This window comes from Myotis yumanensis, unplaced genomic scaffold (assembly GCF_028538775.1).
Source record: "Myotis yumanensis isolate MYYU_CA2020_CCGP unplaced genomic scaffold, mMyoYum1.0.hap1 SCAF_19, whole genome shotgun sequence".
Classification (NCBI taxonomy): domain Eukaryota; kingdom Metazoa; phylum Chordata; class Mammalia; order Chiroptera; family Vespertilionidae; genus Myotis; species Myotis yumanensis.
This window is the reverse complement of record NW_027223770.1, coordinates 3,321,281-3,345,428: the sequence shown is the minus strand read 5'-3', so window position 1 is coordinate 3,345,428 and position 24,148 is coordinate 3,321,281. Positions and strand designations below refer to the sequence as shown.

Here is a 24,148-nt window from a genome sequence, read left to right as displayed (position 1 = left end):
GGATGTCGCTTTGAGAATTATGCCGACAAACGGAAAATCTCCAGGGAAGATGATCGGGTGGGTAAGGGTAGGAAACCACTAGGAAGTACTTGGGAAGAAACTTAGGAAATTCAGCCCCAAACAAAAAAGCCTGGGGCAGGGTGTGGGGAAGCTTAGTTCTTTTAAGGAAAACAGATTGAGGACCACGAATGGAGCTGTGAAGAGACGAGTGTACAGGATTTAATTGAATATAAAGAAGAACTTCCTTAAACAACCAAAGGGACTGACTTATGAAGCAGAAAGCTCATCGCTGAGAAAGGCCAAGCTTGTTCATTAGGGATGTTTTGGGGGATTCCTGCATTGGAAAAAAATGGCTGAATTAAATCAACTTGAACTTCTCTCCAAGTCTAGCACATTGTGCTCAAGGGCTCATCTTGAAAACAACACAGTTCATGGCCTGTGGCTGTGCCCAGGACGCGGTTCTATCTTGGGCACGCGCTGCCGGCTGGACAGGTCAGGCGGGAGAGTTCCTGCCTCCGGCTCGCTTGCAGTCAGCTGTTGCTCCCGTTCTTTTTTTGGAATATCAGCTGCAAGGGAGCAGGAGGCGATGAGAAGGGAGAGGTTCTCGAATTAACCTTCCATTCAGGTCCAGGCATTCCTAACCTGCGATGTCATCGGGTTATAACCGAAGGGAAGGCTCCGGTTCTCCTGCCACAGGAAGAGGCACCCAGACAGCTGCGAGGGCAGGGCGTGGCTCCCAGTGGGAAGAAGCCAAACCACAGTCTATCCACTTTTTAAACCGAATGAATGAATGAATGAGTGAATGAGTGAATGGAAAGTGATCAGAGCCCGCGGGGCTGCCCAGCCTCATAACCACGCCCGCTGACACTGGCCCGCCTCACTAGGCGAGGAGGGGAGCGGGCACAGGTGGCCTCATCTCTACCCACGCCTCAGCGGCCATTACCCTGCTGCGCCCGGTGCCCGGGGCCTAGGGATCAAGGCTAGACAAAGGCTGGGAGGGAAGAACCGGAGGGGCTGGGGTGGGGTCGGGGAGGAGCAGGGAGCGTGTAAGGTGTGCATGCGGTGACGTCATTGCCTGAGAGAGTCGGCCCTCCCCTTCCAGGCGCCGCAGGCCGACGTCTGTGGGGTTGCTGGTGGGGTGTGAACGGGGGAGTCGGGGGACGGCGCTGGGGAGAGGCGTGGAGGTGCGACCCGGAGGCCAGGAGACGGCCGCCGGAGGAGAAACCGCTGGACTGGACGTGTTTGCGCCGCTCTGGCTCCGCCCTCCTGGCGCAGTGGCTGCCCGGGGAGGGGCACGCCGGCGTGGGGGTGGGGAGTGTGCACCGCGGGGTGGGTCCTCGGTGGCGGTGGGGTGGAGAGCCGCCTGCGCATGTCAGGACCGACAGCGCACACGGTCAGGGGCCCTGGAGAAGGGTAGCGGGTCCCCCGCCGCCCAGGGTCCGCGCCCGGCACGATCCAGGGCCAGCTTCGGAAGGGGCCACCTCCCTTCACCCCCACCCCACCTCTGAGGGCGCCGGCGAACAGCAGCTGCCACCTCCTCCCAGTCCTCCCAGCCTCCCCGGAGAGCAAGGGCGGGTGTGGGGGGACGGAAGAGGGACGGATTTTGCAGCTCAGACGGCCTGGTGGCTGCGGGTGCGGGGCACGCCCAGCTGGAGAGGCGGGTCCGGGCGGATGAAGCTGGAGATCCCGGTCTTGGTGGATCCTGGTAGGAGCGTGGCTGCTCCGCAGGGAGGCGAGAGGTGGCTCGGCGGGGTCCCCTCGGACAGCCCGGCCGCCTAGAGCCAGCGCGCGGCTCTCTTCTGAGCTGCGCGTTCTCCCAGGTGCGAACCTGCACGCGGCGCGGCGGCCGGAAGCCAAGTCCGGGCGCGCGGGAGGCGCTGTCCGTGGTGCTGGGCGCGCTCCCAGCCACGCGCTCGGCCGGCGCGCGGAGCCGGACCCCCAGCCTGGAGTCGAGGCGGCTGCGAGGCCAGTTCCAGCGGAAACCGCGGCCCACGCAGTCGCGCGGGGCCTCCGGTCGCGGACGCCTGGCCTCTTTCAGCGAGAAAGTCGCCCCCTTGGGGCAGTTCGTCCCAAAGGGTTTCCTCGAAAGTGTCTGCGAGGGCGCAGTTGTGGAGGGAGTCGCTGTTTAGCCCTGGAGGCGACCACCTAAGAAGATGCCTGCCTTCCGCCGAGCGCTCCCCCTGGCTTCCTTCTTACTCGTCTTCTGGGGTGAGTACCAGCGCCCTGCCGTGCGGAATGCGGGGAACAGTAACAGTGCCAACAACAGCAACACTCGCTGATGTCCCGGTGACCAAAAGGCGCCCGACTGGCTTCCCTCGGGATGTCTGCCAACATGGATACCTGAGGTTGCATGGAGCTGGGGCTGTGAGATGGGAAACGCCTCCCCACCCCCCTGTTGCTTTATTCCCGAACCAGCCTTGGGGGTTCTCCCACCCCCTCCCATTTACTGATGATTCCCAGGTATGTTCCCTCCTTTTGGCTAAAGGGGAGCGCAGTCATAGAAATTTCAGCTGCTGCTAATGTTTCTCAGTGAGCAGTGACTTGAAACCTTATTGGGTCTCCAAGTGAATTTCTACACATTACAAATAGCTGGATGCACGCATTTTGAGACAGAAAATACTGTCGTTATTGACCCATCTGCTATATCTTATCAGGAATGGGAGGAAAACAGGCTTGGTCATTTACAGCGATGTGTTAAGTAGATTGGCACCGGAGAATTGCATCTTTCTCTTTTTTCATGAACATGGGCGCTAAGGTGCTTTGGTGTTTGGGGAGCTGGGGTTTTGCCTTCAAAGGTTCATGCACTCTCGCTGGTCGCTGTGAGGACTGAGGGGACGTTCTCCCTCCCAACAAGGGAGTCCTTGCCCTGCAGGGTGAGGCTAAGCAGTGATGCCAGAGAGGGATTCGGGCGGGGTGTGCATGTGGAAGAGGGAGTTAACGCGGCTCCATGAAAATACCTGGCTATGTAGCTGAGAGCACGCTTTGCTGTGTATCAGTGTGAGCCTCGGTGGGTGAATGTGTGCGCTAGTGTGTGTCTGAGCATCTTGTATGGAGATCTGAATGGCTTGGTGAGGACGGAGTGGGTGATGTGTGTGTCTGTGTGAGGTAGTTGTATAGTTCTGGGTATCTCTGCCTTGGTTCTCTAATTAGATCCTTAGGGGAAATCGATGTTTTTTAGATGACATACTGCTTGTACATGATCTTCGTTACCTTCCTCTTGCTAAAAGTTAGTAACCAGTGTGATTAGAAGGGCGTGTAACCATCTGCCTTATTGAAACTAGGCACGTGGAGCTCTAGCCAGTTTGGCACAGTGGATAGAGGGTTGGCTTGTGGATTGAAGGGTCCTGGGTTCGATTCTGGTCCAGGGCACATGCCCGGGTTGTGGGCTCAATCCCCAGTGGGGGGCGTGCAGGAGGCAGCCAATCAATGACTCTCTCTCATCATTGATGTTTCTGACTCTCTCTCTCCCTCTCCCTTCCTCTCTGAAATCAATAAAAATCTATTTAAAAAAAGAAAGAAACGAGGCATGTGGAATTATGCTCCCAGGGTTGGCATGAAACACTGTGACTGAGCAGTGGCAGGTATGCGAATGGGGCTTTCCGCTCTGCCTTAGTGTCACTTTGTCAAGCCCCCAAGACTAACTCTGACTGCAGCATTAGCTGGACTTTGCTTGTGACCAGAGACGCAGAGCCGAGCTTTCTGGGGAGCACAGTGCCTGATGGGGAGTCTGGGACAGTGATGGCGAGCCTGTGACACACGTGTCAGAGGGGACACGCGAACTCATTTTTTTGGTTGATTTTTCTTTGTTAAATGGCATTTAAATATATAAAATAAATATCAAAAATATGTCTTTGTTTTACTATGGTTGCAAATATCAAAAAATTTTTATATGTGACACGGCACCAGAGTTAAGTTAGGGTTTTTCAAAATGCTGACACGCCGAGCTCAGAAGGTTCGCCATCACTGGGCTAGGAGGATGACGGGGAGTGATGGCAGACCAAGGAGTGCAGTCCCAAGGACAGGGCACTGCCAGCCGCCCCCGCAGAGGGGACCAGACCCGGACGTGGAGCAGACCTGCCAGCTTGCCAATCATCTCACTCCTGCGAGGTTTAAAGCTGGGCTTTTCTCAGGGGAGGCTAAGACGAGGGCGTGGGGAATGAGGTTGTAGGGAAGAGTTGGGGTGAGATTCTCTAAAGCCGTGGTTCTCAACCTTCCTAATGCCTCGGCCCTTTAATACAGTTCCTCATGTTGTGGTGACCCCCAACCATAAAATTATTTTCGTTGCTACTTCATAACTGTAATTTTGCTACTGTTATGAATCGTCATGTAAATATCTGATATGCTATATGTGTTTTCCGATGGTTGTGACCCACAGGTTGAGAACCACTGCTAAAGCCTTCTTCCCAAATTCTCATCTAAATGTTAGGGTCCCTGCCTGCATTCCGGTGGCCGGGGAGGCATTCTGTGACCAAAGACCTTTTGATTAGGACCCGAAGAGTTCAGATGGGAGTCAGTGCTCCCACCAGGTTGCCATGTCGCAGCCTTGGAGCACCTGCTTCCTCACGTGTAAAGTTTGGAAGTTGGTGCCGGTGGCATCTGACATACCGTTCGGCTCGACAACGGAATGGCAGGGAATGGTTACAGAGTATTACTAAAATTGGCAGAGTGCCCCTCCCTCTCCCCACCTCGCTCCCCCAAAACCAGCTGTGGGAGAAGTGTGCACATTTCACGTCCTTGCTCTTTCTCAGTTCATTTGTAATCTGAACATTGGTTCACCAAACTGGAGAGATGAGAAGGAGAGATGGTTCTGGAATCCTGGTCATTAAATGCAAGAGAAAGGGCCTGGCTTCACAATGAAGTTTCATTTTATTTGCATGTAATTTCAGTGTTGGAGAGTACTCACCTCAGATACAGTCTCCTTTCCCAAGGTGATTGTTCACATGATGCAAATATGAATACAGCCCAGCCAGAGTGGCTCATTGTTTGAGCATCGACCTATGAACCAGGAGGTCATGGTTCGATTCTCCGGTTTCAAGCTCGATCCCCAGTGTGGGGCGTGCACGAGGCAGCCAATCAATGATTCTCTCTCATCATTGATGTTTCTATCTCTTGCTCCCTCTCCCTTTCTCTCTGAAATCAATAAAAATATTTTTTAAAAGATATGAATATAAAGAATCTTTCCATTCTTTTACATTCTGCATATTTTGGAAAAAGTTCCCTTGTTTCCTTTAATAATGCATATAATCTATATATATAAAAGGCTAATATGCAAAGTGTCCCCTCAGGAATTCGACCCGGAGACGGGGAATTTGATCGCTTGCTATGATGTGTGCTGATCACCACAGGGTGGCACGGAATAAAGAAAGGCCCCGGCCAGCAGCCAGAAGGAAGGCCTCAGCTGGCAGCTGGAAGGCCCTGATTGGCCCTGATCACCAGCCAAGACTAGGGACCCTACCAGTGCATGAATTTCGTGCACTGGGCCTCTAGTAACAACAACAACAACAACAATAACCCTACACTTGTTTGGGGCTTTATAGTTTACAAAGCACCATTACTTTTTTTTTTTTAATACCTTTTTATTGATTCCAGAGATGAAGGAAGAGAGAGAGAGATAGAAACATCAATGATGAGAGAGAATCATTGATTGGCTGCTTCCTGCACGCTCCACACTGAGGATTGAGCCCAAACCCCAGCATGTGCCCTGACCAGGAATCGAACTGTGACCTCCTGGTTCATAGGTCGATGCTCAACCACTGAGCCATGCAGCCGGGCTACCATTACTTTTTAGTCCATTACATCTTTTGGCCCCATGTCAACCCTAAGGGTAGTCAGGTAGCAGTAGCACTTCTAATTTAGAGACGAGGAAAGGAGCCCAGGAAGGGAAAGACTTGCTGGAGAATCTGGTCTCCAGATTTGAGGCTTCCAGGGATTGTGCTAGCACTTCTATGAGCACATGGCTGCTATGCAGGATGGCAGGTGGACATCCAGCCTTGCGTCTATTCTCCGAGCCACCCTTCCTTTCTTCCCTCCCCATGCCATTGCATTGTCTTTAAAAAAAAATGATTTTTAGAGGGAGAGAGAGAGAGAGAGAAACATAGACTTGTTGTTCCACTTATTTATGCATTCATTGGTTGATTCTTGTAAGTGCCCTGACTGGGGATCGAACCCACACTCTTGGCACATTGGAATGATGCTCCAACTAACTGAGCTACCTGGCCAGGGCGCCACTGCCTTTGCTAGAGCTTCACTCATCCTCAGCTTCTGGTGCCTTCTGTGCTCTTCCTCTGCAGGTCTACTGTCCAGTGTCCACTGTTGGGGAGTGTTTTCCTCTCCTCCCCAGCAGCCTTTCTTGAATCCTCTCCTTTAAGGCTCTGCTAAGTGACTGGCTAATCTGATAGACCACGTCATTACAGGGCACCAGTATCTGCAAGCAACTCCACTTATTACTCTTGTGGGGAAGTACTTCCATTCCAACCAAAGCATTTGTTATCTTACTAGAGGCCAGGTGCACGAAATTCGTGCAAGAGTAGGCCTTCCTTCCCCTGCTGCCAGCACTGGCTTCTCTCTGGCACCCAGGACCTGGGCTTTCCTCTGGCCACCGGCCCTCCGGCCACTAGCAGGCTCCTGGGACCCGGGCTTCCCGCACAGCCCCGGCTTTGTCCAGAAGGTCATCTGGTCTAATTAGCATATTATGCTTTTATGATTATAGATCTCAAAGGAAAGCAGTCTAGAACAAGCTCCAGAGGAGCAATATAGTAATGCCCAAAGAAGAGAAAGATCTGGGAGTATTAGAGGAGTTTGTTCAATATACATTACTACCCACCTCATAATAAATTGATGCTATTCCTTAGTTAAATATGATCATCATTCATATGTCAGATTCATGCTTCTCATATGTTATTACTATGAAAATGGAAAAGGAGGCTATAGGTGAAGTGATTTATGCAGAGTATCCCAGGAGTTATTACTGCCAGTCAGCGATATGGCTGTGCACCTGCCATTCCTACACTGTACCATTGCAGCCTGTTCTTGGATAGCGAGAGGATTTCAGAGCAGCGGTGCTCTGGTGACCCATGGGCTGGGAAGCAGACTTCACCTCTGAGGGAGGACAGCCGGTCACAGTGCGAAGGGCAAGCAGACGGGAGAGGCCTCAGAGGCCACTTGCAGGACGCTGTCCAGGACCTCGGCGCGTTTCCCGGCCTGGCAGCTGGACTTTGACTAGGGAAGGGGGTCATGGTGCCTGCTCTCTGAAGATACCTGGCATTATTGTCATCTCAGGGCAACTTAGGAAAAAGAGGCTGCACCCCGTATTCACCAGCCCGATGGCATATATTCTGCCCTCCCTCCTCTAACTATAAATGAATTAACTGTGCTCCTATCTAAGACTCTGATCTACTTTTTCGTTAGAGCACATCACCTCTCCCCTATTCCAGGACAGTCATCCAGCAAGTCATTCCGTTTCACACCCTACAGCTCCATGCCACCTCATCCAGCAAGACCCACGAACATCTCAGTCTGACCACTCCATCAGCTGCTTACCTGTTACTTTTGCTCCCACCCTTGTGCTTCCTCACCTCTTCAGTTTATTCTCAACATAGCAGTCATAGCGTGCAATTTCATGTAAGTCAGACCATGTCATTCCTCCATGCAGAACCAGGCCACTCTAAGCACAAGCCCAAGTTCCAATCACGGCCAGGAGACCAGCTGCCCTGGCCCTGGCTTCCCTCTCCTTCCTGTCTCCTGGCCTCACTTGCTCCCTGGACTTCATTGTGCTCTTTGCTTCCAACAAACGCACCCCCCCCCGCCCTGCCCCCCGCCCCCCCCCTCCCCCCTGCCGGCGCTGAGTTGCTCTTCCCTCTGTTTGGCACCTTCAGCCTCATCTCTCTCCTCCAGTGCCTCCTCCTTTCTTGGGGCGGGCGGGGGGGGGGGGGCGAGGGGAGGGGAGAGGGGGCTGTCTCCAAGGAGCACACGCACGCTCTGTCTCCTCTGTTCTCTTTCATTCTGTCCCGTAGCACTTATGGCGATTTAAAGTTGCTTATTTTCTCTCTCTCGCCGCCCTAACGCTGGCGCCACGAGGGCAGAGATGGCTCCTGTGAGGTTCCCTGTTGGACTCTCAATGCCGGGCACACAGCAGGCAGAATAACGAACACTTAAATGAAGCACAAAAGGACGTTGGCCAGCGACGTTTGTACAAAGCACACTTGTGCCAATTATTCCTGAGAACTTTCATGGAAATATATAGATAGATATTCATTTCAGCACTTTTATAGATGCATAAATGGGTCTCAGGGAGGTTAAATAGTAAATCAGACACCATCAGTTGCCAAACACCACCTTCATCCTGCCTCTCTAATGGTGGCTGTACAGTCCTTGGTACATTTTCCGTCCTGCTCTTGAAGCCATCCGAACTGCACTAACTTATCCTTACCATCTCATTAAACATGAGTGCACGCTCCCCATCTCAGCCACTCCCAGGCTCCTGTGGAGACCACACCTCTTCCTTCCTTCCTTTTTCTAACCAGGCCCGTAACCAAGACTTCAAACCCATCGCAGACCAGGTCTCCCAACTGTGCACCCACTGAAGTGTGACCCGCACTCAGAGGCAGGTCGCCCCCGCCGGCCCCCACAAGACCAGCCCAGCTTGCTTGAGTTTTAAAACCAATTACATTTATTGCCCCTTAATATTTTAGACTTCACTTAGTGACATTAGTATTTAGACTGCATTTAAAATGAAAGGTGTTGCCTTCTAAGTCAGTCAAATATAAAATTTCATTTTTTACTCAAAATTAATTGGCCAGTGTCACTTTAAGCTCTAAAGAAAGCTCTCCTCCGCTTTTAGAAATGACTGTCTGCCAGACAGGAACGGACTGACCATTCAGAGGACTAGTTTTCAAATATCGACGTGTAGTGTTTTATATTTTTAGGGGTTCTGTTTTTACTATTAACTCATTAAAAGGTAGCATCAACCCTGGCTGGTTTGGCTCTATCAGTGGATAGAGCGTTAACCAACAGACAGAAGGGTCCTGGGTTTGATTCTGGTCAAGGGCACATGCCCAGGTTGGGGGCTCGATCCCTAATACTGGGTGTGCAGGAGGCAACTGATCAATGATTCTCATCATTGATGTTTCTATCTCTCCCTCTCCCTACCTCTTTAAAATTAATCTATATAGAGAAAAGCCTAAGCGACTGTCCCACCGGTAGCTATGACGTGCGCTGACCAATAGGGGGCAGATGCTCAACACAGGAGCTGCCAAGCTGTGGTGACTTGGCAGCTGCTGTTCTCAGGTGACACGCCCAGAACTAGAGAGGAGAGAGCCCGATTCTGGGGTGCGTCACCGAGAACCGCCCTCTCGCAATCCGGGACCCCTTGGGGGATGTTGGAGAGCAGTTTCGGCCCGACAGGCCGGGCCGAGGGACCCCACCGGTGCACGAATCCTCTAGTATAAATATGTATATTTTAAAAAGTAGCATCAGAAGGATTCCTGACACATGAACCCTCGTGGTCACTGACTTTGAACCTTCTCTGAGTGACGTGCAAGCTCTCTTGTCAATACTGTTCTGCATTTGTGAACAGCTGCTGCACCAGAAAATTATTTTTTTTTTAAAAATTGAGCTAAACTTAATTTCTTGTAACTTTTGGACAGAATGTATTTCACCTTTCACAGATCAGCCTTCAAATACTAGAGGGCAGATAAGTTCTGTGTCCAAGATAAGCCTCTGTTCCTCTCAGAATTCTCCCACCTTGCTCCCTCTGGGCATGCGCTCAGGGAACATCCTGTTTTTGTAGAATCTGACCCCTGAACCGATGACCGTGGTCCTGATTTGTTCTGAGCAGGCGGAGGGGCTGTCCCCCCCCCCCACCCCCCCACCCCCCCCCCCCACCCCCCCGTTCTGGGCATTATGCGTCTGTTAATGTCGCCCGCGCGTGCCCTGTTGGCAGCCACCTCCCACTTTTGACTCCTTCTAATTTGCAGTCAGATACCCTTGCCTTTTGTAATGGACGTGTTCAGAGGCGGGAACTGTAAGTATCCCACAGCCTGACCTCTTGTCTCTCTGCTTCTCCGCGTACAGCACTGCTCAGCCTCCTGGGCAGTCACTCATACTTCCCTCCTTGCTGCTCCAGCCGCCACCATGCACATGAATTACCTGCACTTTTCTTTTTTTTATTTTTTTTTATTTTTGCTAAAAGTATTACAAAGGGTATTACATAAGTGCCCTTTTTATCCCCCCCACCCTTGACAAACCCCTGCCCTCCCTTACCCCCCAGTGTCTTATGTCCATTAGTTATGCTTATATAGATGCATACAAGTCCTTCGGTTGATCTCTTACTCCCCTCCCTCCTGTCCCCCAACCCTCCCTGGCCTTCCCACTGCAGTTTGACAATCAGTTTGAGGCAGCTCTGCCTCTGTATCTATTATTGTTCAAAAGTTTGTAGTGGTCTTTATTATCAATGAATGAGTGAGATCATGTGGTGTTTTTCCTTCATTGACTGGCTTGTTTCACTTAGCATAATGCTCTCCAGTTCCATCCATGCTGTTGCAAATGGTATGAGTTCCTTCTTTTTTACAGCAGCATAGTATTCCATCGTGTAGATGTACCACAGTTTTCTAATCCATTCATCTACTGATGGGCACTTAGGCTGTTTCCAGATCTTAGCTATGGTGAATTGTACCTGCACTTTTCTTAAAACACAGATATAACTACACCTCTCACGGCTTTGAAACCTCTGACCCTCATATTGTGAAGGACACACGGTCTTCGCAAGGTCGGTTCTGTCTGTACCTCACCGCTCCCCACCCTTCGCCTCTCCCAGCCGGCCAGGACGCGTCCCCTCCTGTGGGAACAGCAGTCACTGGGCTGTGGCTCCCCAGGCCTGGGTTAAGGATGCGATGCTAGCGGGGTGTGCTCCCTGCCGGGCATGTGTCTTTAGGGCGCGGTTAGTGTTCGTTCACCTTTGTATCTCAGCCTAGCGTGGGCCTGGCATAGCGTGGCTTCGGTGATGCCGGCTGCATGAAGGGATGCGGGGTGTGTGCCCGCCCTGCCTCCCCCGGATCAGACGTCTTTGAGGGCAGGGCTCAGGGATGCGCAGCCTCATCCCACTGCCTCCGGAGCCGCTCAGTCGCTTCTGGGTCACCACGCCTCCTCGATGCCCCTCCGTGCCTGCTGGCGGAGCACAGGTGCAGTATACATGCCTGAGCATGGTATTTTCCAACTTATCTCACCATCCTTCCTTCTCTGTCTTCTCCCTCCCTCCTGGCTCTCCCATGCCCGCCCGCCCACCCCCCCCCCTCCCGCCTCTCAGGCGTCTGCTCCCCCGTGTGCGTGGAGGTGCCCTCGGAGACAGAGGCCGTCCAGGGCAATGCCATGAAGCTGCGCTGCATCTCCTGCATGAAGAGGGAGGAGGTGGAGGCCACCACGGTGGTGGAGTGGTTCTACAGGCCAGAGGGCGGTAAAGATTTCCTTGTATGTGGGCTGCTGACTCCGCCTTCCCCTCCTGGGCCTCTGTGTCCTGTGCCTGGCCTCTGGGGGTGGGGGAGGGTGAGCTGACAGACACTGGCTCCTTCTCTCCGAAGAGCCAATGGATCCTCAGCAGAGACCAACCGGCCTCAGTTTACCCAGCCTCTGGGCAGGACGGGTCCTGGGCCAGCCGCAGGCATTCCTGGTCACAGCAGGGGAGGCAGAAGGAGAGATAACTGGTGTGGAAAGCCTACTGAGTGCTAGTCACCCGGCGAGGCACCTGTAGGTATTTTCATTTACCCTTCTACACCCTCCTAGTAGAGGATTGATTTAGTAGAACCACTGAATCCTGGGCTCCCCGCTCCTGCGTCTGGCCATGTCCTCTCAGAGTGTGGAGTCTGGGGCCCGGGCTTTCCGATGCCTCCACGACTAACAACACTTCCTTTCTTGGTCTCTGCACCGAGCATCATGTAAGATAACGTCGGTGAGGCAGCGTATCAGTCATGAAGCATCGGAAAGCCTGGGCCTCCGGCTCAACACTCTGAGCTGCTCCCACTGAGCGATGCGGGCAGCCTGGCTGGGCCAAGGAGGGGGCCTGGGAGGTTAAAACGTCACAGGGAAGCAGAGAGCTGCCAGCTGATGTGCACACACCAGGCTCTTTGCTTTGGGCTGAATTGAACTCGGAGCTCCTAGTAACACTGTCTCCCTTTAACTCACAATCCCAGTAAAATAACCATCACAGGGATGACCAAGGCTGAGAGTCACTGGTGCCCAGTGCAGCCCCATCAGGGGAAATATTTCCATAGCTCTATGGCGGGTCCTTGCTGTGCCAAACCTCCCACGTGGTCCCGCCAGGAACCGCCAAACCTCCCCAGGACCGAGCAGGAGCCTGCGTGGCAGTTCTGATTGGCTGGCACCAGCGCTGAAACGGTTGTCATGGACTTTGAACACCACCTTGGGGGTGACCAGCACGCACACGCACTGCCCTGGGGCCAGGCTGCCTGAATCTGACTCCTGACTCTACACCTTATTAGCTCTGTGTGTCCTTGGACATTGTTTACCCTCCCTGTGACTCAGTTTACTCCTCTTTAAATGGGGTATAAACCAGAGCCACATCATAGAGCTGTTACCAGGAATCGTGAGCTTTCATTTTTAATGCATTTAGGGAAGTTCTAGAAGATAGGAAGCACTACGTAAGTGTTTGCTAAAGAAAAATTATATATCATATCAATGAGGCAACCGGGGCTCAAAAAAGTTCAGGCAGCAAGAGCTTCTATTTGAGCCAGGACGCCTGATGGCAGCTCCGAACCCCTTTCCCTCGGGACCCCATGTTCCTGCGGGCAGGCTTCTCCGCAGCAGTGTGATGGCGGCAGCGCGGGTGAGCCCCGTCTCCCCTGCTCTGCCTGCCCTCCAGGGGTTCACCTCATTCCCCACTCCAGGCTGCACCTGCCAGTCCAGTGGAGGTTTGTCCCATCTGGTGCCTGAAGTGGGACCAGGAGACCTCCCAGCGCTGGGCTCGGGGCCGGCCAGGACTGAGGCCACTCCGGGTTCAAGAACCTGGATGGCTTGGCCAGGTGCAAAGGCCCCTGGGACTCAGGCCTGGTCCCGTGCCAGCTGCCCCCTCTGCTGCCAGGCCTGACCGAACCGAAGAGAATGAGGCTCGTAAGGAGGAAAAGAAACTTTTAAAACTGTGCTGCAAACACAGAGCAATGCGGACAGGCACCTTGTGAGGGTGGCAGTGCCCCAGACCCCTGCTGCCCGGTGCCGGCGCGTGCTGTGAGCGCTTGAATGTGGACAGTGCCTCGAGGCACCGGCTTTTAACTTTTATTTGCTCTCTGGTGATTTCTCTGGTGATTTCTCTAGTGATTTCCGGGTTAAGGTGAGTAGCCGCACGTGGCCAGTGGAGAGCAGGATGGCTAGCACAGCCACACAGAGAAAAAGGGGTGTTGGAAAGAAGGATTTTAGAGACCACATTGCACTTATAATTCAGCCCAAAGCAAAAAGCCTGGTGTGTGCACATCAGCTGGCAGCTCTCTGCTTCCCTGTGACATTCTGGCTCCCAGGCCTCTCCTTGGCCCGGCCAGGCTGCCCGCATCGCTCGGTGGGAGCAGCTCAGTGTTGAGCCTGAGGCCCGGGCTTTCCGATGCCTCACGACTCACACACCTGCCTCCCCTGACCTCTGCACCTTGTCCTCTCGCTGGCCGCCCAGGACACATCGCACCCTTTCTTGTTCTTTCTACTTCCTCCCAGGCCTCGGCTCCTCCCAACTCACCCCTGGTCCCCGTGCGCTCCACTCACCCCCTTGGCCTGCTGTGTCCATACGTCCGTCGGGGTAGCTGTTTGCCTTGGCCCGTCTTCCCCGGCTGCTCTCCTGCTTGTCCTCTGACACTCCCCACCCCACCCCACCTTCGGGGGTCCTTGTCACATTGTCCCCCTTCCTCCCGCGCCTGCAGTTATGTTCCCCTTTTCTGCCCTCCCCTCGCCCCACCTCAGCCCTCCTGCCGGTCCCCCTTGGGCCCCACCCTCTGCTGCTCTCCCCGCAGATCTATGAGTATCGCAACGGCCACCAGGAGGTGGAGAGCCCCTTCCAGGGGCGCCTGCAGTGGGACGGCAGCAAGGACCTGCAGGACGTGTCCATCACGGTGCTCAACGTCACCCTCAACGACTCCGGTCTCTACACCTGCAACGTGTCCCGGGAGTTCGAGTTTGAGGCGCACCGCCCCTTCGTGAAGACCACGCGGCTGATCCCCCTCCGGGTCACCGAGGAGGGTGAGGCCGGCTCGGGGCTCCAGGGTCCCTGCTCCTGTGGGAGGGAGGGGAGGGGCTTGCACACACATGTACTGTGGAGCGGTGACTGCTAACAGTGTCACAGCGGACATGTCTTCCTTTCGCGGCCCGCCTCCTGTGCACGGCCAGCCAGCAGGGCGTGGGGGTGAGAGCAGAAGGTCGACTTCCTAGTCCCTGACTCTAGAGGCGCTTGCTGCCCAGTGAGCAGTAGCGCCCCCCCCTCCGTGCTGGACCCTGCCTCATGGCTGGAGAAGTTACCCTCCAAACCAGTGGCGCTCAACCTCAGTGAGCCCAGCACCCCTGCAGGGCCCGCAGCCCAGCCTTCTGCTGCAGGGGTGGAGCTGCGCTCTTCCTTGGAGCACACGCCCTGGAGGGCTGCTGCGGGACGCAGCTGAGACCCGCTGCTCTGCGGCCTGGCCGCTGTTGTCTTCTGTCCTCCTGCACAGTAACCGCGCAAGCAGCCCTCCCCGCAGAGCCCGTTCTCCGCTGGGAGAAGGAGAGACGTTGATAGCTCCCGCGTTTTTATGTAAAATCTTCGGATTTCCCACAGCTGGCTCCTCGTTAGGGTGGGAAGTCCCTTCGCCAGTCTGACTGCGATGTTCTGTTGCAATCGGTCCGCGTTGGATGAGTTGCTCCTGCGCGGTTTGCGCCCTCTGCCCGCCTCGGCCCTGGCTCCGGCCCTGCCCTGCCCTCAGGAGAGCGACGTGTGTGTCTCCCGTGTTTTCTCACCCAGGCTCCTGGCGACGGCTCACTCAGCCTCTCCCACTCCCCCACCCCGTCCTCAGCGTTACTGCTGCCCCAACATGCAGTCTGGTGACCAGGCCAGAGGGGTGGCATGAAAGGAGGAGGTCAGTGAAAGACAGGCCTCTCCCTGGCAAAGGCCGGGCTCCCAGCGTCCAGTCCGCACATGCATTTTTTTTGTCATGTTTTGGGATAAAACGTATGAAGCAAACTTGAATGGGAAGGACAGATGCCATTGTTTAGACCAGCGGTCGCCAACCTTTTGGACCTCACGGACAACCAGTGGCCTGCGGGCCACCGTTGGCGACCTCTGGTTTAGGCAAAGTGACGAAAACAAAAGGCAGGTCAGTTCCCACAGTGCAGAAGGGGCCTCGGCCACCTGGATCTAGATGAGAGGAGCCCGGGACCTTCCCGCAGCCTGCACACCCTCCCGAGCCAGTGCCCACCCAGCCCACGCCCCTCCCCAGCCCTCGCCCTCCCAGCCCGCGCCTCTGTGCAAATGAAGGTTGGATGGAAGCTCTGGGAGGTGTCCTGTTCAGAAGGTCGGTTGTCCTCTGTACACACTGGTCCTCCCTGTGGGGAGGGGCCTGGCACCTTTCACTGTCCACCCCTGGGAACTGTTGCCTGGTGACTGCCAGGTGCCAGGAACTAGGCCTCTCTGTCTCCTCCTGCTCTGGGCTTTGGCCTCCGGAGACCCCTGGCAGCCAATGGACAGCATGGCAGAGCCGAGCCAGTGCCTGCCGGGCACCAGAGCAAGGCCTGAGCAAGACCTGAAGGAAAACAAGTTTGTTGTCAGAGCCAGGGTGCCCTCGGGATGTTGGGTCACCCAGGGCTTCCCCCTGTACCCCTGCTGCAGGGGGCGCAGCCTGCCTGTGGAGCTGAGCGGCCCCTCCGTCCTGTGATGGGAGGGGCAGCTGGGAGAACAGAACAGCGCTTGTGGCTAATTAGCACCAAAGCAGGGCAGCCGCCCAGACCTGTGCCCGGCAGGCGGCTCCACTTCCAGGGCGTCTTTTCTCCCACGACCACCCCACTTCCTGCCCCTGCTTCTCTCTTTTCCTCTGTGACCCCTCAGCTGGCGCCTCCCTCCCCCTCGGACACGCACGCTCTCGGATTGCTCAGAGCCCCTCGCTCCGCCTCGGGCACCCCCCACTTCTCCGTCCCTGGGCCCTGGACATGCTTCCCCTTTTGTTCACTCTGGACTCCCTGGTGTAGGCCGCCACCTCCTGCGCTAAGACAGATCGAGGCCCATCGTGGGGACGGGAACACAGGACAGCTGTGCTGCTGCTTCTGGGCGCCCGCATTTAAAGGGGACGGGTGCTTTCAGCTGCGCACACCGCACACGGGCACAGCAAGCCTCGGAGAAGACACGGGGCAGCCTCAGGCCTCGGCTGTACCCAGGCAGGACCTGGGATGACCCTGGAGCCGGGCCTGCTCCTCAGAGCTCAGGTCACGATTGGCTCTGCTGGGCGTGTGATGAGCAGGGCCTGGAGGGTGACGGGGCTGGTGAATAACCGAGGACACGAGTCTAATGAGCTGGCTGGAGCTGGCGAGGAGAGAAACGGCTGTGACCTTCCTTCCACCAGGAAGGAGTGCGGATCGGGACATTGGCCATGTAGTGAGCTTTCATTCTCATTGTTATTGGTCACGAAAGAGGACCAACATTTACATTCACTCATTCAGCAAACACTTACCGAGTTTTTGAATATTCTAGGATCAGATAACCAGCTGCTGGTTCAGAAATAACTAGGACCTGTTCGCAGTGAGCACAGTCAGCGGAGAAGAGAGACAAATGCATGGCCTACAGTGAGAGGTGCTGCCGGGACGGCTGACAGTCCCAGGAGGGAGGCGAATGAATGACTGGGGAGAAGCTGAGGCAGTTTCACGAGGGAGGGGCTCCGTGGCGTCCAGAGGATGACCAGGGACTGGACAGCAGGAGGGATCTGGGATGGAGGTAGCAGTGGGCGGTGAGACACAATCTAGGAAGAGTGAAGAGGAAGAAGAAATGTCCACAGGCCCCAAAAGCCCACGTTGTTTGAGAAGAGCTTTTGCGAGGAGAAGGCTGGGCTGGCATGGCCTTGCCAGCGACATTAATAGAAACTGGGCTCCATTCTGAGGGCGGCGTGGGGGGCGGAGAGGGTTTAACTAGGGAATGTCAGGCTCAGGTCTGTGCCTCAGGAGCAGAGCTTCGAGTTCGTGCGGTTATTACAAGGAACCTCCAGTGCTCATTTCTGTGGGGGCTGGTGAGCGGGGCGGTCCCATAGAGGTCACCCCCTGTCCCCGACGGGCTCTCCCTAGCGATACCACCCTCCCCTCCAAGCTCACGGACACGAGGCTGAACTCAGACATAGGACTTACATCGGCCGACATTTAAATGTCACAGATATTCTTAAATACATTAGGTTAAAGTAACCACTCAAGTCATTACCATCACTTGCAAATTAAGAAACAGTCTCAAATACAGGAGTTGACTGTTCACACACCAGCAAGTAGCAAAGCCAGGCCCTCACTATGTGTATGCCGCTCGATCCCAGGACTCCTCCCCTCCCCTCCTCTACCTCCCCCTGTCCTCTCTCCCCCCTCCCTCCAGACATCTGATGAAAGCCAGTCAGGAAGCGGACAGACAGGACAGTCCTTTGACATCTTGTTGAGTTCCTTGAGACCCAGTGCTTATAGACCACACTCAGAACCAGGCTTCTGATACCCCCGCCCCCGATGGCAGGGCTGGGTTTGCTGACATGCACACTCTGAGCCTTACTCTCCTCTTGCAGCCGGAGAGGACTTCACCTCCGTCGTCTCGGAAATCATGATGTACATCCTCCTGGTCTTCCTCACCTTGTGGCTGCTCATTGAGATGATCTACTGCTACCGGAAGGTCTCCAAGGCTGAAGAGGCCGCCCAGGAGAGCGCGTAAGCCCCGAGATGCCAGATAACGCTGGCGGCACCCGCGGAGAGCTCGCTCTCACAGTGAAATGCTGAGCAAGCGACCTAGTCGCCTGCTTTCTCACCGCGGCCGCTGAGGTGCCAGCATCGGTGCGCTCATTTCACAGATGAGAACACTGAGGCTGGGGGAGTTTGCCCAGGGAAAGCAGGGCTGGGATTCAGGCCTGCTACCTCGGCCTGTGCTCTTCACCACTGATGTGAAGCTCACCAGTGGCCCCACAGTCCCAGGAATTAGCATCACTGTGACCATTGCACAGATGCTGGGACAGGTGCACAGAAGGTAAGCGGCTTGCGGGACCACACGGACAGCGGAGGAGAGCCTGGGTTTGGAGGGAGGCTGTCCGTTCCCAATGGCCAGGCTCCTTCCGTCACAGCTGTTTGCTGTCACTGTGGTGCTCATTAGGCGCTGGGCATGGCGTTGGCTCCAAGCGCCATGCTCCTGCCCTACAGCAGGGGCGTGATTAGTACCCGAGCGGGGCCCTCTTCTCCAAGGGCAGCCTAGCCCTGGGCCATGCTTGCCGCGGCCCAGCCACCGAGGAGTGAGCACGAGTGAGAAGTGCTGGGGCCGAAGGGCGAAGAGGCCGTGCTGGCCTGTTATCGGGGCTGGCAACCCTGCTGAGGCAGTCACCTAACACCCCAGGCCGCTGCCCCCTGGAAATGTGCACTCTCATAAAGCATGATTTGCATGATAGCTGTGACCTTAATGGAGAAGAAGATGACAGCTGACCAGACGTGGGATGGACAGAATGGCCGCGCTGGGAGGCCGACAGGCCTGGTGACTTAGGGGCGTGGCTCAGTGCCTACGCTGGGACGGGAGTTCCCTGCGTGGGCAGGAGTGCCCACCGTGAGGCCCCGGCTGGGACCCGCAGGGAGCCAGAGCTACACAGACGGCAGGTGGCAGGTCCGACAACCATCCGGCCGCAGCCCAGGGAAAAGCCCAGGAAACGCACCCATCCTGGCTGACTCCAAGTAGAAGACAGAAATAATTCTTGAGAATGAGTAGCCACAAGCCTGCGCTCACAATGGATGGGACTTACATGCATACCACCCACATGGTCCTGGAAGCGCCAAGCTGAGAAAGTCCATAATTAACAGCAACGAAAAGCACCCCAGCCGGCGATAACCAGGCCGAAGCACGTGGACACCTTTCGAATGGAGCACCTCTGGATCAGGATTCCCCGGATAAGGCAACGCTCATCCAGGAACTTCAGACAACAAGGACCTAGTAGAATATAGGAAATAGCTTTGTTTAAAAGAGTTGAAGCAATGAAAGGAGGAACCCAAAGCATAAGAATAGAGTAAGTTGCTAAGGACAAAGAACAGGCAGATTTGAAGAGGAATTTTGAAAGGTGGAAATGAAAAACACAGTCAGAGGTGCCAGGCGGCGTGTGGAGGAGGCAGCATAGGAGGACACTGAGCTCGCCCCACCCACGAGCAAACCAAGATACACACACTTACAGAGACACCCAGGGGCTGAACGCACGGCTTCTGAACAGCAACCGAGAGCAAGAGGCCAGGAGAGGAGGCTGGGAGTCCGCGGGAGGCAGAGGAGCCGCGTGAGCGCCACTGTTTACACTGCCCTCCGCTTCCTTCGGGTGGCAGCGCATGGGTGCTGTTGTCAGCCTGCGAGGTCACCTGCCTCTGGGCCGAGGGAGCAGTAGGAACTACCAGGCTTCCCCACAGCACCTGCCTCTTCAGGGAGCTGCCCCAGCTCAGCTCCGGGCAGCTGCAGCCCTGCCTGGCCCCAGCTGGCTTCCCAAACCCCGGGCACAGCAAGCCTAGAGAGAGGTGGCTTCTACACAGAACCACCTTCTGTACAACAAACACGGGAGAGGCTGCACAGAGCAGGCTGGGAGCCACCGGAGCTGCTGGGACTGTGGGGGTTCAGGTCAGAGGTGCCTGTGAGCACCATGGCTCACCACCCCGTCCCCTCTACCTAGTGGGCAAGGGCGCTGTCCAGGTCTGGCCCGCCTGTTGGACCAAGTAGGACCAACAAGGCCTTCCTACACGCACTAGGCTCCGCACCGAGAGCCACTCCGGCTCGGCAGACCAGTGCCCCGGATGCTTCACGCACCTGATTGGCTCCTACCTGCCCGGCAAAACCACCTGCACACACAGCCTGACCAGAGGCCGATTTCTCTGTAAGCTCGCTTTTCAAGATGAGGAGAGAGAGCGATGTTGTCTAATTCTTATAAACAAACATAGAAAGTCAAACAAAATGAAAAGACAGAAGAATACTGCATCTCTCAAATGAAGGAACAAGAAACATTCCCAGAAAGAAACCCTAAGGAAGCAGAGATAAGTCCTTTGTCTGACAAAGAATTCAAAGAAACCTGACAGTGGACTAGAAGAACTGAGGGGGAACTTCAACCAGGAGTTAGAAAGTATAGTGAAGATCCAAGCAGAGCTGGATGGGAGAAGATGCTCACCAATGACACATCCAATAAGAATTAATGTCTAAAATACAGACATAAAGAACTCAGACAACCTAACACCAAAAAAAGAAACAATTCAATTTAAAAATGAACAGAGGACATGGATAGACACTTCTCCAAAGAGGTCATTCATATGAAAAGACGCTCAATGCCACTAATCAGCAGAGAGATGCACATTAAAATCACAATGACACATCACCTCACACCTGTCAGAGTAGCTATCAATAATTCAACAAATAACAAGTACTGGTGAGGATGTGGAGCAGTACCCTTGTGTACTGCTGGGAGAGTAGAGTATTGCAGACACAATAGAGATTCTTCAAAAAAGTTAAAAATTAGATGGAGAGCAGTGCTTCGGGAAGACATTTTTGAGTGACGAGAACCCAGCTGTGGCCCTGTGTGTCACGCGCCTGTCATACACTCTGTGCCAACGTGGGTGAGCACTTTGCTTAGTGTGCTGCTTCTCTAAGTGAAGTTGGAACCCAATAATGTGTGGGTTCTGTAACTAAGACCTTTACTTTCATGTGTAGGAAAAAGGCCCATTACTGTTATGGTGTGCGGTAATGTATTGGGGAAATGATTTTTTCCATTGCCCACCACTGCTTTGTTTCATCAAAATAAAATAAGTTGTTTTTTAAAAAATTAAAACTCAGAGGTGCCGTACAATCCAGCAATCCACATCTGGGTATTTATCAAAAAAAACAAAACACTGATTCTATAAGATATATGCCCCCTGTGTTCACTGCAGCATTACTAGTAATAGCCAAGATATGGAAGCAACCTAGATATCCATCAGTAGATGAATGGACAAAGAAGATGTGGTGTACATATGTACAATGAAATACTGTTCACCAATAAAAGGGATTAAATCTTGCCGTTTGTGACAACATGGGTGGACCTAGAGAGTATTATTTTAAGTGAAATAAATCAGACAATGAAGAAACAAAACAGAAAAGACCTAGAGATACAGAGATACATAGATATATAGGTTGCCAAAGGGAAGAGTGGGGGGAATGGGAATAAAAAGTCTATATAATAAAAGCATAGTATGCAAATTGTCCCCTCAACCGAGAGTTTGACCAGGGGGCGGGGCCGGCCGGGGGAAGGGAGGGAGGCCCCAGCCAGCAGCCAGCAGCCACTAGGGACCCTACCAGTGCATGAATTTTGTGCACTGGGCCTCTAGTGAATATATAAAAGCTCTGGCTGGTTTGGCTCAGCGTTACAGCATCAGCCTGCAGACCGAAGGGTTGCAGGTTTGATTCCAATCAAGGTTGCAGGTTCCATTCCAGCCAAGGTAGGGGCTCATGTGGAGGCAACCAATCAATGTGTCTCTCTTTCTCTTCCCTTCCTCCCTCCCTTCTATTCTTTCTGGAAATCAATGGGAAAAATCCTCAGGTGAGGATTAAAACAAATAAAGAAATGTAAAATAAATAGTGACAACATCAAATGCTGGCACAAAAAGAAAAGAAAATGTGAGGAGAGGAGAGGGGAGGGGAGGGGAGGGGAGAGAGAGAGAGAAAGAGAGAGAGAGAAGTTGGAGTTAGGTAAGGGTAAGTGACATCACCAATGTCACTGTGAATGGCAGGGTCCATCTCCTGGTCAGGTTTTTCTAGCTCCACCTGGCCCCTCCAGGGTATTTAAAGCCACGGCATTTCCTGGGCAACATTAATTGATGGTGGTGACTCATTAGCATATGAAACCGTCAGACCTGGCCTTTCCCTGCCCTCCCTCTCTAAATCAAACCCAACCCTGGAGCCTCTTCTAACCTGTTTCCTACTTCACCTGCTCTCACCTATCAAGCTACCTGGAATCCCCAACCTTTAAAAAAAGAAGCACTCATTTTGTTTAAATCACCTCAGAAGCCTCCTTTAAAAAAATTCTTTAATTACACTAAGTTCCCCGGAGATTGGGAGGGGGTGTCTCATTGCTCCCCCAGTGACTGCACAGTGATGCTCAGTAAGAGTTTGTGTTGGGAGGATGGAGGGAAAGATGGGAGGCAGACTCTATGCAGCCTGGGAGCCAGGAGCACGATGAGTTTTGTTTGTGAGTCTTCTCAGTAAAGCCCTGGACCTCATGGTGCGGCAAAAAGTACAAACAGAAAAAGGGGAGGGGGGAAGAAAAACACAGTCAATAAAATTTAAGACCCCATGGATTGGCACCTCATACTGGTAACCAGAAGATAAATATAACAATGTTACACAGAATGGAGAATGGAGATATAATAAGATGAAATATCACAAAGAAACATGAAGAAAAAAAATGAGAAGATCCATTAAAACAGAAAAAAAGGAGAAGAAACAATGAAACCAGTTGGTTGACAAAACTACTGAAAGATGAGAAAAGACTTACATGGAGAATTCAGATATAGTGGCTAAGGAAGGCAGGACTCTTCAGATTTAGGAAGCACAATACCTGGTAAACCCTGAGCAGGATAAATCCATGTAAATCTACACCTACATAGCAAGCACCTCTAAACTGATCAATGGCAGTTAGTAAGATAACCTACAGCAAATGTCACCTGGGGGTCCCAACTTTAGAAGAATTATCTATAATGTTAAAAGCATGTCAAGGATACTACCTCTCCCTGTCTCTCTTCAATATTATATTGGAGATCCTAGATAGTGGACTAAGCAAATGCAAAGAAAAAAGAGTAAGACTTGGAAAGAAACAAACTAAATTATAATTTTTCATACCCACTATGATAACCTGCATAGAAAATCTAAGGAAATCTAGAGTGAATAAACTATTATAACTAATAAGAACATTCCACAGGTTTGTTAACATAAATAAAAAAATAAAAATACAGAAATCACTATATTCCAGCCACTATAATTTAGAAAAGCATTGAAATATTAACAAATATAATAGCAACAAATACTCTCCGGTACCCAGAAATAAATTTGATAAAAATGTACAAGATCTTTAAGGACAAAATTACAAAACTACTGAAAGACTTAAGAAAGACTTAGCTGGAGAATAAAACCATACTGTGACAAACATGGAAGTTCTCTCCAAAAGTAATCTGCAAATCTAATTACATTCCAATCAAAATATTTATTGGATTGTTCAAGGAACTCGATAAAGCTGATCTTAAAAGTCACATGGGAGGACCCAAACCAGCTAAACCAAAGGACGGCCGAGAGTAAATATTTTAGGCTTTGCAGGCTACACGGGTCTCTCCGAATAGTGTTTTTTTTCTTTGCTTGCAACCGTTTAAACAAGTAACAACCTTTCTAGCCCCTGGGCCATAGTTTGCTGATTTTAAAGAAAGAACGGTAAGTTTGGGTGGTGGCTGGTAGGACTTTTGCTGCCAGATGTGAGGCTTGCTTAGAACGCCGTCAGAGCAGAGCCTGTGATACTGACATGGCACCCACATGGACAAGCAGAACAAAGGGAGCCCCGATGGGTCACTATGTATGTAAGCCAGCCTGTGGCAGAGGCAGTGCAGTCACTGATGGAGGAATGGGCCATCCAGTCAGTGGATGGGAACAATTCCTTGTCCATATAGAAAAAAACAAAATAGATTCTCCATCTCTCACATTAACGAAAAATAAATTGTAAGTGGATTTAAAGACAAGGTAAAATGCAAAACTTGAAAATTCTATTAAGGGCATTTAAGAAAATATCTTTATGCTCTCGCTGGTTTGGCTCAGTGGATAGAGCATCAGTCTGTGGACTGAAGGGTCCTGGGTTCGATTCTGATCAAGGGCACATGCTCAGGTTGTGGACTTGATCCTCAGTAGGGGGCGTGCAGGAGGCAGCCAATGAATGATTCTCTCTCATCATTG

At 53.0% G+C, this 24,148-nt stretch overlaps 1 protein-coding gene across 1 annotated transcript in view; it reads left to right on the top strand.

Annotated features, from left to right (window-relative positions):
* Positions 1–1,380: 1,380 nt before the first annotated feature.
* SCN3B (sodium voltage-gated channel beta subunit 3) overlaps positions 1,381–24,148 on the top strand; it is a 28,308-nt gene continuing 5,540 nt past the window's right edge. The window contains exons 1-4 of the mRNA XM_070399342.1: positions 1,381–2,208; positions 11,303–11,463; positions 14,001–14,226; positions 17,754–17,892. Of these exons, the coding sequence (XP_070255443.1) occupies positions 2,154–2,208; positions 11,303–11,463; positions 14,001–14,226; positions 17,754–17,892 (581 nt within the window). The 5' untranslated portion in view covers positions 1,381–2,153. The remainder of the gene's footprint in view (positions 2,209–11,302; positions 11,464–14,000; positions 14,227–17,753; positions 17,893–24,148) is intronic.